Source organism: Trichosurus vulpecula, chromosome 9 (genome assembly GCF_011100635.1).
Source record: "Trichosurus vulpecula isolate mTriVul1 chromosome 9, mTriVul1.pri, whole genome shotgun sequence".
Lineage (NCBI taxonomy): Eukaryota > Metazoa > Chordata > Mammalia > Diprotodontia > Phalangeridae > Trichosurus > Trichosurus vulpecula.
Window position 1 is genome coordinate 147,723,244 of NC_050581.1, and position 16,972 is coordinate 147,740,215.

Sequence of the window (16,972 nt, forward strand, 5' to 3'; positions counted from 1 at the left end):
AGGTAGGTGCTATTATTGTCCCCTTTTTACATCTGAGCAAACTGAAGCAGACAGAGATTAAGGATGAAGTTAAGTTTGCCTTCAGGTCTTCCTGACTCCAGATCCAGCGTGAGAAAGTTGTGATCTGCATGGTTAGAGGAGGCACCCAGACAAGTGAAATCGGGCACCCTCCAGGATCGCTGTAACTCCATTCGGACTCAAAGGGCCTGGATTCTAAAACTGGCTCTGGAGCTGCTTTGGGCCTCAGTTTCCCCGCAAGTAAAAAGAGGGTTCATAACCCTTTTATTGACAAGTGTATGGGTTATTGTGAGAACCAAATGAAAGCATGGATGCACACAGCTTTGTGGAGCTTATTGCTGGAGTAGACATCATCTACTCTAGGGTTTCTTCACCTGGAGATCTCTGTGAGGGAAGGGGAAAAAAATCACACTTGCTTAACTTCACCTAGCCTCAGTTTCCTCATCTTGATTTTCAGTAACTTTTGGTTTCCTAAAGCCCCTACTATGTGCCGGAAGCTGTACTAAGAGCAAAAGAATCTGGGATTGGATAGTCTTTCAAGGATGTTTTTATTCGTTTAAAAACAACATTCTAAGAAGGCAGCCCAGAGGCTTCACCGGATTGTCAAAGAGGGGTTATGACACTCAAAAAAGATACCAGCAGCCGAGGAAGGATTCAAACCTGGGTGCTCTGGTCAATCTCCTTTGGTCAAGTCTTTTCCTCTTTCCTACTTTGTAACAGGAGGGGGGAGGTTGGTTTAGAGGAGACACGAGGTCTCTTCCATTCTGAAAAGGAAACTTAATTTTAATCCACTTCCCTCCCGGCTTCTTTAGCTCCTGGTGCAGCCCGGACCCCGCCTACAACAGGACAAGTAAAATCGACGCCTCCCTCATTCCAGGATTCCATCTCCACTTGCGGTTCGGAGGGCTTTGTGACAACCTGTCTCCGAGGAGAGACGGCAGAATGGTTGCCGTAGCAACGTAAACAAAGTCGGAGAATACGGCCTCAGCAGAATTCACTTCGTTTTAACGGGTGCCGAGTGCGCGCTCTCTTGTCGGTTCTTGCAGCAGCGGCTTCTGCAAGTCTCAAAAGCTGACGCCGTGCAGGGGGAGTCACTGTACCCCGGAGCTGGTGAGTCCGGACGCGGGAAACCGCCAGATATCCTCTATTTCTTTCAGGGAAAAAAAAAATTGCAAAGCCAGGGAAGAGAGAAGCGGCGGTCTCTTTGGAAAGAGCGCTGGGCTGGGAATCCAAGAAAAAGTGGACCTGAGTTCTAGATCGGCTTTATCTCAGTCTAGGACTGCGCGACTTTCGAGAAATGGGCGCCTTTCTTGAACTCTAGCTTCTTACTCTGTCCCACCCTCCTCCACCACCAGCCCCACTCTCAAACCACCCTGGGTTTCTATTGAAAGGAAGGTCCTTTTCCTTTCCGACAGTATATGTCTCCTGGGAGGAGAACGAAGGAATGATTTCACATAGTCAAAAGCTGCGGTAGGCTTAGATGTAATGCAGGCCATTCGGGAGTGGGGTCTTGGTTTGGATTTGGTGGGAGAGGGCAAAAGAAGGGAGGAAGACCTTCCAATTAAACTACACGTTTCCCAACTGCAGGCGTTATCTCAGATTCTGAGAAGGCAGATTCCATCAAGCGGGACTGCAGGGCTCCAGCTTCACCCGTTCCTTTCCCGGGCAGCTGTCCTCCGTTCTCCATGGCGCTGCTCCCCCCAAAGTAGCAGAGACTGCCCTGCATGACCACTGCCGTTTCCAAGTATCTCCAGCCAGATTCTCATTTAATTCAATTCAGTTCAGCCCATCTTGACTTATTTTGACTTGAGGATAAAGTTGGAAGGGACCGTAGTTAGATAAAGACATCTAGTCCGAGCCTTTCATTTTACAGATGGGGAAAGTTAAGTCCAGGTAAGGTTAAGTAAGTGGCCAGAGGTAGAACAGGTTGTGTCAGAGAGCGGAACCTCTACCTTTTGTCTCCAGCTCCATACATTGAAGCGTTCCACTTCTTCTTTTTACTGGCTAAGTGGAAGGACGGTATCTTCCAACAGATCAGAGATTTAGATCTGAAAGAAACCTTGAGAGGCCAGAACCCAACCCTCCCATTTGACAAAGGAAAACAGGGGCAGAGAGACTTAAATGACTTGATTAGGGTGAACCAGCTTAGTAAGTACCTGAAGCAGCATTTAAACACATTTCTTCCTGGGGCCAAGCCTAGTATTCTATGTTCTGTGCCATGTAGTTGTCTACATTCCACCATGACTCCCAACACAGATGTTTGCAACCAGTTACAATAGTGTGATAAAGATAGACTGTAGTCCTGGAAAGAGCACTAGACTGGGTTGGAACTCCAGCTTTGCTGTTTATTAACTGAGCCAGTCACATCCTCTCTCTGAGACTCAGTTTCCTCTCCTTTAAAAAGACAAGATTAGACCAGATAGTCTTTCGGTCTCTTCTAGATCTACCATCCTAATAGGTAAATAAGTACCTCCATGAGGTTTTCCTTAATCTCCCAATTGGAGAGGATCCTTCTGGTCTCCACTCTTGAAAAGCATTGTACTATCATTTACTTAGGTTCTATTTTGTATTATAGTTATTAGAGTCCATCACTTATTTCCCCAATAGACTGTAAACTTCCCAATGGTAAGGACTGTGTCATTTGTGTGTGTATGTGTGTGTGTGTGTCTGTGTGTGTGTGTGTGAGCCCCACCACAGGCCTAGCTAGCCTAGAGTTGGTAATTAATAAAATATGTATTGATGCAGAGGGAAAACACTAGGCTTGGATTCTGAAGTCCTGGATTTGATTCTTAGACCTGGAGTCAGGAGAAACTTAGGTTTGAATCCCAGCCCTGATATATATTAGCTGTGTGAACACTGGGCAAGTTACTAAGGATCAGTTTCTCCATCTGTAAAATGGGGGAGAGGTCAAATGATAATATTTCTATTTCCTAACTTACAAGGTTATATAATGAAGAAAGCATTTTGTAAACCTTAAAGCGATCATAGAAATGTGATTTGTTGTAAGTATTCCAATTCTGCCGCTAACTACTCAAGAGACCTTGAGCAAATCTCTTATGTTCTGTGAGTCTGTTTCCTCCTTTCTAATGGAGTCCTAAATAGTCCTTTCTACATCTAAATTCTATGACCATGAAATAATAATTCCTGGCATTCATGTAGCACTTTGAAGTTTGCAAAGCCCTTGAAATAGATTATCTCATCTGATCCTTACAACCTACCCTATGAGATAGGTACACAGTGCCTGACATAGTTAATTGATAGGCATTTAATAAATAATATAATAATAGTTATAATAATTTAATAAATAAATTATACTTATTTAATATTAATCATAGTCTATAAATTGTCATTTAATAATGAGTATAATTTAATAATTAAATCAAGTATGAATAAATGCAATTATTTAATATTAATAGGGATTTAATAAATGTTCATTGACTGAGTAATACCAATAGCACTACCTAATACCTAATACTACTAATACCAATAGCGTTCTTCCCTTATAAGCATCGTGTCATTTAACATGGCTAAACTTCTAAGTGTTCTCTTAATGTTTTGGCCAAACTTGGATGCTAGTGGGGTTTTAGAACAGGAAGCTACCTTAGACACCACTTGGTCCAACTCTGAATTTTATGAAGGAGAAAATGGAGTCCCCAGGAGAGAAAGTGACTTTCTTGAGATCACAAAGAAAATAAATGGCTCAGCCAGGATGTGAGCCCAGAGCCTCTCAGTTCCAGTCAATAACTTTTCCATTTCGCCATACTGTTTGGAGGTAAGGAGTATCCTCACCTCTGCCAACAAGGGTTGCTCTCTGGGGTGTCTTCTGTCTCCAGGTTCTTCAGCAGCTAGAATCCTTACTGGATGCCATAGAAGGACTGATACATCATTAGGTGATCTCTTGAGGGAAGAGTTGTTACAATCCCATTACTTCAAAATGTCCAAGTTGCCGTCTACACACCAGAAGACATTGACCTATGATGGTAGGATTTCAAGCAGTTATTTAAGCATTCAATTCTTCCAATAATATTTTTAACTTAGAATTTATAGTAGCGACTAGTGGTGAGCCATTCTAGTGCTGAACTTCATAGCTGGGCCCAAAGGGTACACAAAGAAACTGTCCTAGAGCCTAGAAACATGGAGTTCTAGACCATAGCCAAGAAGTCAACTAGATAAGAAGAGGGTTCTCAAGGACCACAGAAGTCAGTCTCCAAGCTTCAGTTTTCCTATCTATAAAGTGAGTTTAGTAATTCTTATTCTCATGAGACCATGGGATTGTTCTAAGGAAAGGAAGAATGACTTCTGGCCAGCCTACCTCACAGACCAGTCAGCTAAAAATCGAGAGAAAGGATGGATTTAAATAAGTGAAAAACACCTCACAAATAGCGATGCTCTGTATCAACTAGATTGGATTGCTTACCATCTCAGGGAGAGGGGAAGGGAAGGGAGGGGAGGAGAAGGGAGGGGTAGAATTTGGAACTCAAAATCTTTTTTAAATGTTAATAAATTGTTTTACCATGTAATTGAGGAAAATAAAATATATTAAAAATAGTGATGCTAGCTACATCATGATGTTACAATAGAATTTAGAACTCAAAACTTTTTAAAGTTAATAAATTCTTTTAACATGTAATTGGAAAAAAAATAAAATATTATATTAAAAATAATGATGCTAGCTAGATACATCGTGATGTTCCATCTTTGTCTCTGCAGAAGAACCTCATGAGTCTATCTGTAGCAGTCCTTTACCTGCAGCCATTGAATTTCCAGCTGAGTCCATGGTCAAGGAGGAGAACTCAGGTGATAATACTTGCTTAATGGTAGTCTTTGAGGTAAGAGTTTTAATATTTGTAGGCAGCAAGGGATTGGAGTTTTTCCCCTACTTTTCTTTTTAACACAGATGATGGGAGGGAAAACCCTTTCCACCTATCCCCGGACATGGACTTCTTCTTGCTCCGAGACAGAGAGAGAGAAAAGCATCGGCTGGTAAGTGATGGGCCTGGGCTAAGCAGATTCCCTACCCAACCACAAAACAAACAAACAAACACACCTTGTGATTAATCTTCCCTCCCCCTAAACATTCCTGTTTTCCATATCCTACCAGAATGTATGGATCAAGCCCTGTGTCATCCTGTCTTCCTCTGTTTCCCCATAGTGTGATAATTGTTCCCATGTATAGCTTGAATCATCTTCTACATGAACTGCTGAATACCTGTATAATTGAAATAGCCTCCTAGCTTAATTCCCCTCTTCTAGGTAACTCTGGTCCATCTTTCTAGAGTAATCTTACCAAGGCATAGCTTTTATCATGTCATGCCCCTTCTCTAGACCTTTTGATGGTTCCCCAGTGCCTATGATATCAAATTCAAATTCCTATGCTGGGCCCTCCAGAACCTGCCTCTATCCATCCTATTCAATTTATCTGCTGTGGTTCCCCTGCATGAAGTATCTCCCTTAGGATTTACTTCCCATCCTACAAATATCCCATGCTTGTTCCTGTCTCCCTATATTTGCATATGCTATGTTCCACCCCTAAGATGCATGTCCTCCCCTCTCCTCTGGCAAATCCCAACCCATCCTTCCAGGCCCAGCTCCGAGGTCACTTCCTCCATGAAGCCTACCAGCATTGCTCCAACCTGTAGCCAACTCTTCCAGTCTGAATTCATGGACATCATTTCACCATAGTGCTAAAAGTGAGGAGGGAGAAAGTCTAGGTTAGCTTCAGATACTGGAGTTAGTTCCAGCCAACCTGCATTTATAAATACAAGATGTCTCCAAAGTCTTAATGTGGCTTTCAGCATTAAGTAGGGATTTGCTGTTCTTCCATGTAAGTGAGCTCCCAGATAAACTACAAGCTCCCCAAGGGCAGAGACTGCAGCTGCTACTACTCCTGTCTGATCAAAAATATCAGCACAGGGCTGTTCACACCGGTATGGTCCAGTAAAGACATGGAGATTTTTTGGATTGGTTTACCAGATCATGCTAGAAAGGCACAGTCAAGGAAAAGAACCTACATTTGCTTCCCAAGGGCACATTTCTGGGTTCTTTGGTTAACATTTAAGTCCATTAGGTAAAAGCAGACATTAGCCAGTCATTAAATATGCTCCATAACTTTTCCCTCTGTCTCCATGTTTCTTTAACTGTTTTTTTTACTCCTGTCTCAGTTTCTCTTTGTAGGTTTTTCCTCTATACCTCAATGAATATGTGTTTTTGTGTTTCTGCCTGTCATGTTCACACACACACACACACATGTTCTCCCCAGTTCCACTACCACATGCTCCACCCAACACCTAGTAGCCACAAACTAGCCAATAATTAAGCAGGGAATACTCAGATATGACCCTATGGTCCAGGCTAAGGGCAGGTACCCTATAGCCTGCTGCACCCCCCATGTTGAGCTCATCTTTGGATGATTGGAAGTGAGGGGGGAGGGGAGGAAGTTAGGTGGGCCATCTACTCTAATCAATCTATTTCTCCCTCCAGGAAAGGGAGGCCAAGAAAAACATGAGGGTGTATGAGAAGATGACCTATTCCTCAAAGATAGCTGCCAAGCGCACCAACATCCGAAGGCAACTACAGATGGAAGACCACATGGAGGACCAAGCTCTGCAGGCTGAGGCCCAGCGTCTCCGAGGCCTTCGGGAGAGTGCCTCCTGGAAAATCGCTGTCACCAAAGGTACATTCACCACTCAACCCAGATACCCCAAGCCGGCCTTCCAGGGCCTGGGTAGAGTGGGGTCCTGTAAATCACTTCGTTTCTCTAAGACTTAGTCTTCACAATGGAGGCAGCCTAGTTAGTGTTCTGCAAAAAGTACACAGTTTTAAACTGGAAAATCTGACTCTGCCGTATCATTTCTCTGAGCCTCAAGTTTCCTCATCTATAAAGTGGGATGACAATATGTGCCCTGATCTATCCATCCTAGTCAATTTATAGGATTTAGATTCACAAAAGAATCAGGAAGGCCAGTGATATGTAAAGCAACAAGCCTTTATGATGACACAATTTAGACCACATAAGGAAGCCTAAAAGCCCAAAATGAAATGCCCTAGGGTGGAGAAAATAAAGGAAGCCTACACAGCCAGGGAGGGGGCAGTATTGTCAGGATGTACTGGTTAATGTTTAATGTTTAACAACAAGCTCCCAGAAAAACAAAAAACAAATCTGTAGTCATGACATACTTTTAAGTTAATCTGCATCAATACTTTCTTAAAGTCTAGACAATCAAAAAGCAATAAATCAAGCCCTGATTTATGGCATTTTCCCATTTCCAGACATTTAAATTAACCATTAAAATTGAACCATAACCTATGAGCCAGTTCAGGCTGAGTCCAGAATACCTCTAGGTGCAGTGCCTTTGGGACATAATGGGAGAAAAAAGGAGAGGCCTGTGATGGTCTCATAGAGAGGTATATGACCTTGGGCTTGGACCATCTAGTTGCTCCAAGTTCTCCATCAACCCTTCTAGTCAATGGGAGGGTGATTCAGATTTGAAAGAGAGAGGAGCATGTTCACATGCAGGCACATTTGATTGGTTTCCCATTTCTGATGTCATAGGCAGGGAGATTTTGGTTTTGGCGAGGGGAGACCTAGCTGAATCAAATAAGAAAGAATCATGTGGTATAGAAAATTCTGGAAAAGGACAAAGTAAAAGGACCTTGGATTGAGAAGGGGGCATGTCCAGAGCAGAGACAGACTGCCTGTTGAACGCATAAGCTCCACAAGTGATGATGGATGAGTTTTATAAACCTTATAGCATTATAGAAATACCGTGTGAGTCATTATTATTTTCAGGGAATTCATTAATACCAGTTAAATTTTTGGTCCCTTCTAACTTTAAAATTTATGATTTATTTAATTAAATTTAGTCATGACCTTGGGTCTTTGTAAAATCCAAAAGTGCCTTTTGAATCACCAAAGTAAAGGTCTCTGCTGTTGATCTGAAAACTCTGGGGTTTCTTCATTTTGTTGTACTCCCATGAATTGAATATTGATGATTCAGTATTGCTGTCTATATGCACATCAGTCTGAAAAGGTGACCATTACTGATTGAAAAGTAATGTCATTTATTTTATATAGTTCTAGAAAGGTTAGGAAACAGCAAAAAAACAAGAGAAAGAAAATACAAGCTTAAAGATGGGTAAATAGGAGATAAAACCATCCCTGTTTGCTGATGGCATGATGATCTACCAAGAAAATTCTAGGAAATCAACAAACCAATCAAGACAGTTAATGCCTTTAGGAAATTTGCAGGCTACAAAATAAACCCACAAAAATCAACAGCATTTCTAGATAATAACAAGGAGAAAGGGAAGGGCATAAACATTTATTAAGTACCAACTATGGGCCAGGCACTGTGTTAAGTGATTTACAAATACTGTCTCATTTGATCTTCAGAACAATCCTGTGAGGTAGGTGCTGTTAACCCAACAACAAGTTTAAGGAAGAATAACAAACAAGGGAAATTCCATTGAAAATAACTACAGGGGCAGCTAGGTGGCGCAGTGAGTAGAGCACCGGCCCTGGAGTCAGGAGGACCTGAGTTCAAATGCGGCCTCAGACACCTGATACACTTACTAGCTGTGTGACTTTGGGTAAGTCACTTAACCCCCCAATTGCCCTGCCTTCTCCCCTAAAAAATAACTACAAAATGCATAAAATGCTTGAGGCCAAATCTACAAAAACACACAAAACACTTAGATTCAGTTCAAAATTATTTCTTAAAGAAAAAACAGCCAGAATAAATAGCTGGAAGAATATTTAGTGCTAGTGATTAAGCTGTGCCAAAATAATAAAAATGGCAATGTTGCCAAAGTTAATTTGCAATTTAATATTGTGTCAATGAAACTCTCAAAAAGATGCATGTATAACCTATATCAGATGACTTACCATCTCAGGGAGGGGAAGGGGAAAGGACACAGAGAGGGGGATGGAATATGGAGCTCAAAACTTTTTTTAAAAGTTTAAAAATTGTTTTAACATGTAATTGGGGGAAAAATAAAAAATTATATTAAAAAAAGATATGCAGAGGTGTCAAACATGTGGCCCCTCAGGTATGCAGCCCATAACATTCCTGAGTTCCAAACCAGATTAAAACGTATTTGGGAAATATTTAACAAATTAAATGAAAAATACGATAAAACATGGATAGTATTTGAAAAGTAAGTCAATATGTGGCCTGCAGGGTCCCATTTCTGTTTGAGTTTGACACTATTGTTTTATAGAGCACTATAAAGTAATAGTAAAAATCATTTGTGGAAACACTAGATCTAAAAGTTAATGGGAATAATGAAAAGAGGTAGAGGTTAAAGGCTAATAAAACTTCCATATCTCAAACTGTATCATAAAGCAGCAGTCATCAAAACCAGGTAGCATTGGTTTAAAATGAGCAGATCAAAAGGAGAGACTAGACAAGAGAGAATTAGAAGCAATGGAATGCAATAACCAAGTGATTAAGAAACATATAAAGTACTTGGGAAAAAAATGCTGGGAAAACTGGAGAGTAGTTTGTCAGAAATCAGACTCAGATTTACACCTTATGCCATGTTTCATGTAAATTCTAAATGGCTACATGGCCTGAAAATTAAAGATCATAGCATAAAAATATTACAAGAAAAATAGATCATTTCTATTTTTTACAGTTATGGGTAGGAATTGCATTATGAACAAAACACGGGATTAGTCAGTTACAAAAGATAATATAGATAATGGATTACGTGAAACTGAAAAGCTACCTCTGAGACAAAATTAATTCTTTAGGAAAAGAGGGGAAGTAGCCAAATGGGAAACAATCTTTGTATTAAATCTCTCAGATAATGTTTTGGTTGGTATCCAAGATAAAGATATAGCGAGATAGATAGACAGACAGACAGACAGACAGAAAGATAGATACATAGATACATAGATGCATAGATACATAGATGCATAGATACATAGATACAGAGAGAGATTATAGAGACAGAGATATAGATAGATTATAGATATAGATCGATAAGAATATATATATATGTATCCATAGACATAGACAGATAGATACACACAATACATAAATGTATATATACACACATACATACACATATATATATATATGTGTGTGTATATATATATGTGTGTGTGTGTGCACTCATGTGCATAAAATACTAAAAACACTTTCCCTAATAGGTAAGAAGTCAAGGGACATGAAGAAACAGCTCTTAAAAGACTAGCTATCTGATAACCATATGAAAGAACGCCCCAAATCACTAGTACTAAGAACAGCACAGATCAGAACAATTCTGAGGTTTCATCTCATAGTAAATTGGCAAAGATGACCAAAGCCGGGAATAGTCAATACTGGAGTGATTCTGTGAAGATAAACACACTAGTGCCTAGTGCGTTATTGGGGGAGCTATGAATTAATTTAAAGCCATTTTGGTAAGAAATCTGGAGTATGCCCCCAAAGTCAATAAATTGTTCATTCACTTTGACCCAATAATATAACTATTAGGTCTATAATCCATAGAGATCAAAGAAAGAATAAAAAGACCCATATGTTTAAAATATATATAACAGCTCTTTTTTGTGGCGGCAACCAAGGAGGTGTGCCAGTCAATTGGGGAATAACTAGAAATTATGGTGTATAAATATAATGCAATATTATCGAGCCATAAGAAATGACAAAATGGACCATTTCAGAAGGAACTAGGAAGATCTGTATTTAAAAAAAGTGAAATGAGAACCAGAAAAACAATTTGTATAATTATGACAACATTATAAAGAAAAACAACTTTGAAAGACTAAAGAACTTTGGTGAACACAATTACAAATCAAGATTCACGTGCACTGAAGATGAAGGATGCTACCCACCTCTTGACAGAACAGTGATTAACAAAGACTGAAGAATGAAGCATGCATTTTTGGACATAGTCAAGGAGAGATTTTCTTCTCTTGACTATGCATATTAATTATGATGGTTTTCTTTTTCTTTCTTTTTTTGTTCAAACAGAGGGAGTAGTGGAATGAAAAGAAAATAAATGCTAATTGAAAAAATTAATAAAATCAAATTTTAAAAGAAAATATCAAATATTTCTGACTTTTTCTGTATTTTGAAGTGTTAACATTTAATTTTTAACACATTTTTATTGATATTCGTTTTTTTTTTTTTTTGTATCACTGCTACTTCCCGATGATCCTGCCCCACCCTCACAATAGAAGCGCCTCCCTCATAGCTGAACAAAACAAATCTTCATACTGGCCGTGCCTGAGAGTGTATGCCTCATTCTAAATCAGTGGTATGTGGTATGAGATGTTAGCCTAAACCTGAACTCTGCCAGACTGCCTTCAAATTTTCCCAGTAATGTGAATCCTTAGTCTAGTAGCTGAGGTCTTCAGCTTTATGTAGTGCTTTTGCAGCTTGCAAAGTTCTTGCTGTAGACGTGGATATAAATATGACTACAGACATGGATGGGCAGCTAGGTGGTACAATGAATGGGGCACTGGGCCTGAAGTCAGGAAGGCTCATCTCTGTGAGTTCAAATCCAACCTCAGACATTGACTAGCTGTGTGATCCTGGGCAAGTCACTTGACACTGTTTGCCTGTTTCCTCATCTATAAAATGAGCCGGAGAAGGAAAATGGCAAACCACTCCAGTACTGGTCTTTGCCAAGAAAACCTCAAATGAGGTCAGGACTGAAACAACTCAACAGAAACAGCAACAACAGATATGGATAAGATATAGAAGTAGATATAGATATAAAGAGATGGAGGTGGAGATGGAAATGGAAATAAGGCATCTCATTAGACATTCACAACAACCCTGTGAAAAAGAGGGTGCTGAAAGTTGGCAAATTACTTTCCCACGACCACACAGAGTGTATGTGTCTGAGGCAGGCTTCAACTGTGGGTCTCCCTGGCTCCAAGTCCAGCACTCTATCCAACAGGCCAAGCTACCTTTCATTACCTAAACACACTGTTCTTGATGTGTAACCTGGATTCAAGCCTTATAGTCTGAGGTAATTGATTAAAATCTGCCAGAAGTCCCCTTGGTAAGGTTATAAACAAACTCCTGTACTCCCTCCAAATAATTGGGATTCTTGGATATTGAGGGGGCTCCGTGCCAGTCAACAATTCTCTAAGTAATGACCTGATGTAACTAATATGTGTTTTCATAGATCTGAATCCCAGATACAATATTGAGTCATTCAGATTGTTTGATTTGCCATTACTGAATTCCATTTCTATGTCGAATGGGATGTTTAGCTTATCTTCTGACTCCAGCAAAGCAGACATCACAAATCCAATGTTAAGAAGAAATAGATAAAACAATCTACAGAAGCTACTTTCTAAATAAAATACCTGAGTAGAATGTAAGGTCTCTGAAAACAAGAATCACTTAGGTTTTGCCTTTAACCCCTAGCCTTGACCATAATGTATAGATGCTTAATAAATGCTTGGCCTTTTTTAATGATTCAGGAATGGAGTTCACAGGAACTCTCAGTCAGGCAGACTACTCTGTTAACAGATGTTAAAACCCTGCAATATCTAGGGTACTACACTAGAGTTTCTAGAGAGTCAAATAACCCATGCCTTTAAGGAGCTCCAACTCTTAGGTCCTCTAGACTCATACTCCTGGAGACTGCTGGAATTGTGCAGGATACAACAAGTCACACTGTTTGGAAACCAGAAACCCGACTTGGATCCTTGGGGAAGGAAAATTCTGCTTAGGGGGCAGCCTTCCCGAAGTGGGAAGATCTAAGGAGTGCAGCTTTCAAGAGGCAGTAACACAGCATCAATGGAATTCCTCAAGTGGGCACCATATATCAGGAGGAATAGAAGCTACCCAGAGCCCTGGTGGAGTGACAAGCCTTCCTAGACCCTTTCTCCCTATGAGAGACAGGGGAGAGGTGGAGCCATGATGGCAGCATTCTGGCTGATCTCTCACAACACATCCCTCTACAACAACTTGAAAAAGTGTGTCAAACCAAATTTTGAACTGGGAAAGACAACAAAAAATCATTTTGCTAGCCCAGGGCTGGTTAGGAAGCCAGAAGGAGAGGCCTTGGACACTGGGGTGGGGGCTGACCAGGAGCATGGCATGGTGGTAGTGGTGGAAGTGACACCAACTATGGACTATAGGGCGGCAGCGGGGGGAGCAGCCAAGAGCCAGAAATGTTAAGGAGACTGAACACCTCATCAGAAAAAGATCCCGGGTGACCCTTGTACCAGGAATAGATGCAGGATCAGGTGATACTGGGCAGTTCTGTTGTCCATTACTCATTTCTAGGCCACAGTTCCAGGATGGAGAAGAGTAGTCATAATCACAAGGGAGCAGGGACCATACTTATGTAAGGAACAGAGCACAGACCAAGAAGTTCTCTCAAACCTCTCCCCAGTTTACACTACTTTGTAAGCACCAAAAACTAGGTAACCACTGAGCTGTAACAGCAGCAGAAGCATATAAAAGATAGAAGTTTGGGCTAGACATCCCCCTTAGGCTGGAAAAATGAGCAAACCACCACAACAACAAAGAACCTGACCATAAAAAGCTACTACAGTGACAGGGAAGCTCAAGACACAAACTCAGAAGAAGACAATGACTTGAAAACATCTATAAGGAAAGCCTCAAAACAAAATGCAGATTGGACATAAGCCCAGCAAGAATTCCTAGAAGAGCTTTTAAAAAGGGATTTTGAAAATCAAATAAGGTAGAGGAAAAAATGGGAAGAGAAATAAGAGTAATGCAAGAAAATTATGAAAAGAGAATTAACAGCTTGGCAAAAGAAACACAAAAATACTGAATATAGCTCCTTAAAAACTTATATTGGTTGAATGGAAGTTAATGACTTCATGAGACATCAAGAAACAATAAAACAAAGTCAAAAGACTAAAAAGTAGAAAGTAATACGAAATATCTCATAGAAAGAGCAAAGGGGAAATTTCTTGGCTAATACCAAGTTCCTGGCCAATGTTAAAGTACTTGTCTTAACCTCCTAGAAGAGGAACAGGGACCTATCCTGGATAATACTAAATTCGTTTTCTGGAGAGAAGAGAAACAAGCAAGAGGCCTGGGAACTAAATGATTAGGAATGGACTAAGTCACAGTGTAAAATACCCTACCTGGACTTTATTCTTGAGTGCTATTATGAATTATGTAGACTGTGTAGGGAAGAGGGATAGTGGCTCACTTTTGGTACCAAGTACAAAATTCTTTTTCAGGGAGCCCCCAAACCCTATGGTGGTACTATAAGTCTAGAGGATCATATAGGTCCCTAGGGGATGGTGGGACTCAACAGAGAAAGAGGGGCACATGTCTCGCATGGAATGTGATTCCCTTCTGGGGAAATCTCAACCACAGAATATACTATGAGTCTGGAGACCTATATTTGTAGTCTAAGGGGCAAAGTGAGGTGAATTGGAGATGCTAGGAGAACTGTCTTGACTCTTTATGGATTCTTGTGAATCCTTGGGTTTTTTCCCATTATTTCTATGTTTGAAATAAAGGCTCTTCTGTATCTTATACATGCAGTTATCTTGAGTGCTTGTGCATGAGTGCTTTTCAACCCATAGCTGTAGTGACTTAGATACAAATCTATATTCTTTTTAAAAAAATTTATTAAAATCTTTTGTTTTTACATTGTTTAAATTTTCCCTAATTTCTCCCTTATCCCCCTCCAGCCATCCCATGTAACAAATATTTTTAAAAGAAAAAGAGAAAAAAACAATCAGAAAAACCAATCAATATATCAAAAAAAATCTGAAACGATATGCAATGATCCACATCTGTTGAGCTCCCACCTCTGAGGGGAATTATCTTCTTATATCTTGGTCTTAGGGCCTGTGCTTGACACAAGCCATACTGTGACATTCTCTTGGAACACCCTAAGTTGGGGCACAAGCCAAGGAATGATTTATGAGAAGTCCAAGACTGGAAGCTTGGACCTCAGGATCCAGGGCCACAGAACTTGTATACCTTTAGCAGCTAAGAAACAACTGAATTCAGCATCTGCTTACCAAGAACAATCCAATGCAGAAGCATCCACAATATTCTATAAACACTAAAATGTTCATAGAAGCATCAAAGAATTGGAAACAAAATATAGATGCCCATTGCTTGGGGAAAGGCTAAAGTTGTGGTAGATGAATGTAACAGAATATTACTGCACTGAAAAAAAATGATAACTATGAAGAAGCCAGAGAAGCACGAGAAGATTTACATGGACTGAGATCCAGTACATAATCTACACAATGACTATAGTGATGCAAAGAGAAAGAACCACAAAACATAACCACGAGCTGTGGAATTGCAATGACCAAAGAAGAGGAAGAAGAATGCATCTTTCCCTTCTTTCAGAGGTGGGGGGGCTACCAGTGTGGAATATTACATACAACATTGAACTCGGTAAATGTGTTGGTTAGTGTGGCTCAACTGGTTTTCTTTTCTCTTTTCTAAATTCTTTGTTATAAGGGGTGTTATAAGGAGGGAGGAGAGACGAATATATTGGAAAAGGAAGATTATGTAAAAGTCAGATACAGACAAAGCAATCCTCTGCCTTCTGTCACACCGCCGTCCCTACTCTCTCTACCCTCCAGTCCGTCCTTCACACCCCAGCAAGGCGAGCCTTTCTCCCGAATACATTTGGCCCTGACACTTTACTCAAAGATCACCACAGCCACATCCCAGCTGAGATCTTCTCTGGTCCAGCTCTGTCCTCTTCAGCTCATTCTCACAACAGCCTTTTGGGGTCTCTCCCTTATCTACCTTCCTTCTCAAATGAATTGGTCTTACAAGGTTGATTTGGGGGTCTGTTTCATACTGCTTGCTCTGAAGCCAAGATTGCCAATTAGGACTTGGGATTTGTGCCTGGCACATAGTAGGTGCTTAATAAATGCTTGTTGATTTGACTTATATGAAATCACTGACAAGGGATCATGGGAAGACTTTGGGAGACTCTAAAGGACTGGTAGGAATTTAACAGATGAAGAGGGACAGAAAGGGCATCCCGAGGCAAAAGGAACACAAGAAAAAATATGGAATAGGGCAGGGGATATTCAGAGCTGACCTGATAGAGATTAGACTACACAGAAGGTCTCACGGTGGGGGTGGGGGGTGGAGGTGGGGGAGGCTCTGAAAGCAAAGGAGATTGGGCCAAATGACCTCTAACGTCTCCTCTGGTTCTAATCTAAGATCTTTCTAAGACCTAAGATCTAAATCTAAGATCTTTCTGTTATTGCAGATAAGAAAATTGAGAGAGAGAGCTTGGACAACTACATCGAAAAGAAGCGACAAATGTTCCTGATCCAGGTAACTGCCCTGTGGATGGAGTCCCCAAAATGGACAGTCCAACTCCCTTAACACCAATTTGCAATCTTGTCTTGCTGAATACCCCACCATGAAAGTGTCCTTAACGCTCTCAAAGGGACCAGTGGGATGGGTCAAGAGGCCCAGGGTCAAGCACCCCCAGGGTATTGCCTCTTCTTCACCCTCCCTAACATTGAGACGGGTATGCCTCCATTTACTGGAATCTGAGGAGGGAGAAATCTGGCGTGGTGAAGGGGGCAGTCTGGAGGGGAGGGGAGGTTCCCAAAGAATGGCCTCTGCCAGGCTCTTTGAATAGAACAAGTTTGTTTTTGGAATTTGGTGGTTTGATGGTTTCTTCAGTGGGTGACAGGGCTTAAAACAAGAAGCAAGGAAGGAAGATTGGGAAGGAAAACGAGAAGGGGAGGGAGTGATCTTGGACTGCCTTCTTCAAAGTCTTTTGGCAGCTTCAGCTCTCACCACTGACTCAAAAGGCAAATTAGCCCTTTCCTCTTCTCATTCTGTTTTCCCAAACACCTGCTTTTCCCCTTCTCTCCTTGCCTCCTCCCTCCTTTTCCCTCTTCTCCTCCTCCTCACCTTCTCCTCCCCCTCCCTTTATTTACTTGTGTCCAGATCCCAAGACCTCTGAAATGCCTGTGCCCTAGGGAAGAGAAAAGGTCCCTGAA

The 16,972-nt window shown here is 40.9% G+C and overlaps 1 protein-coding gene across 1 annotated transcript in view; it reads left to right on the forward strand.

Annotated features, from left to right (window-relative positions):
• Positions 1-864: 864 nt before the first annotated feature.
• CFAP100 (cilia and flagella associated protein 100) overlaps positions 865-16,972 on the forward strand; it is a 44,513-nt gene continuing 28,405 nt past the window's right edge. The window contains exons 1-6 of the mRNA XM_036737771.1: positions 865-1,128; positions 3,852-3,998; positions 4,729-4,815; positions 4,916-5,001; positions 6,499-6,691; positions 16,225-16,292. Of these exons, the coding sequence (XP_036593666.1) occupies positions 3,953-3,998; positions 4,729-4,815; positions 4,916-5,001; positions 6,499-6,691; positions 16,225-16,292 (480 nt within the window). The 5' untranslated portion in view covers positions 865-1,128; positions 3,852-3,952. The remainder of the gene's footprint in view (positions 1,129-3,851; positions 3,999-4,728; positions 4,816-4,915; positions 5,002-6,498; positions 6,692-16,224; positions 16,293-16,972) is intronic.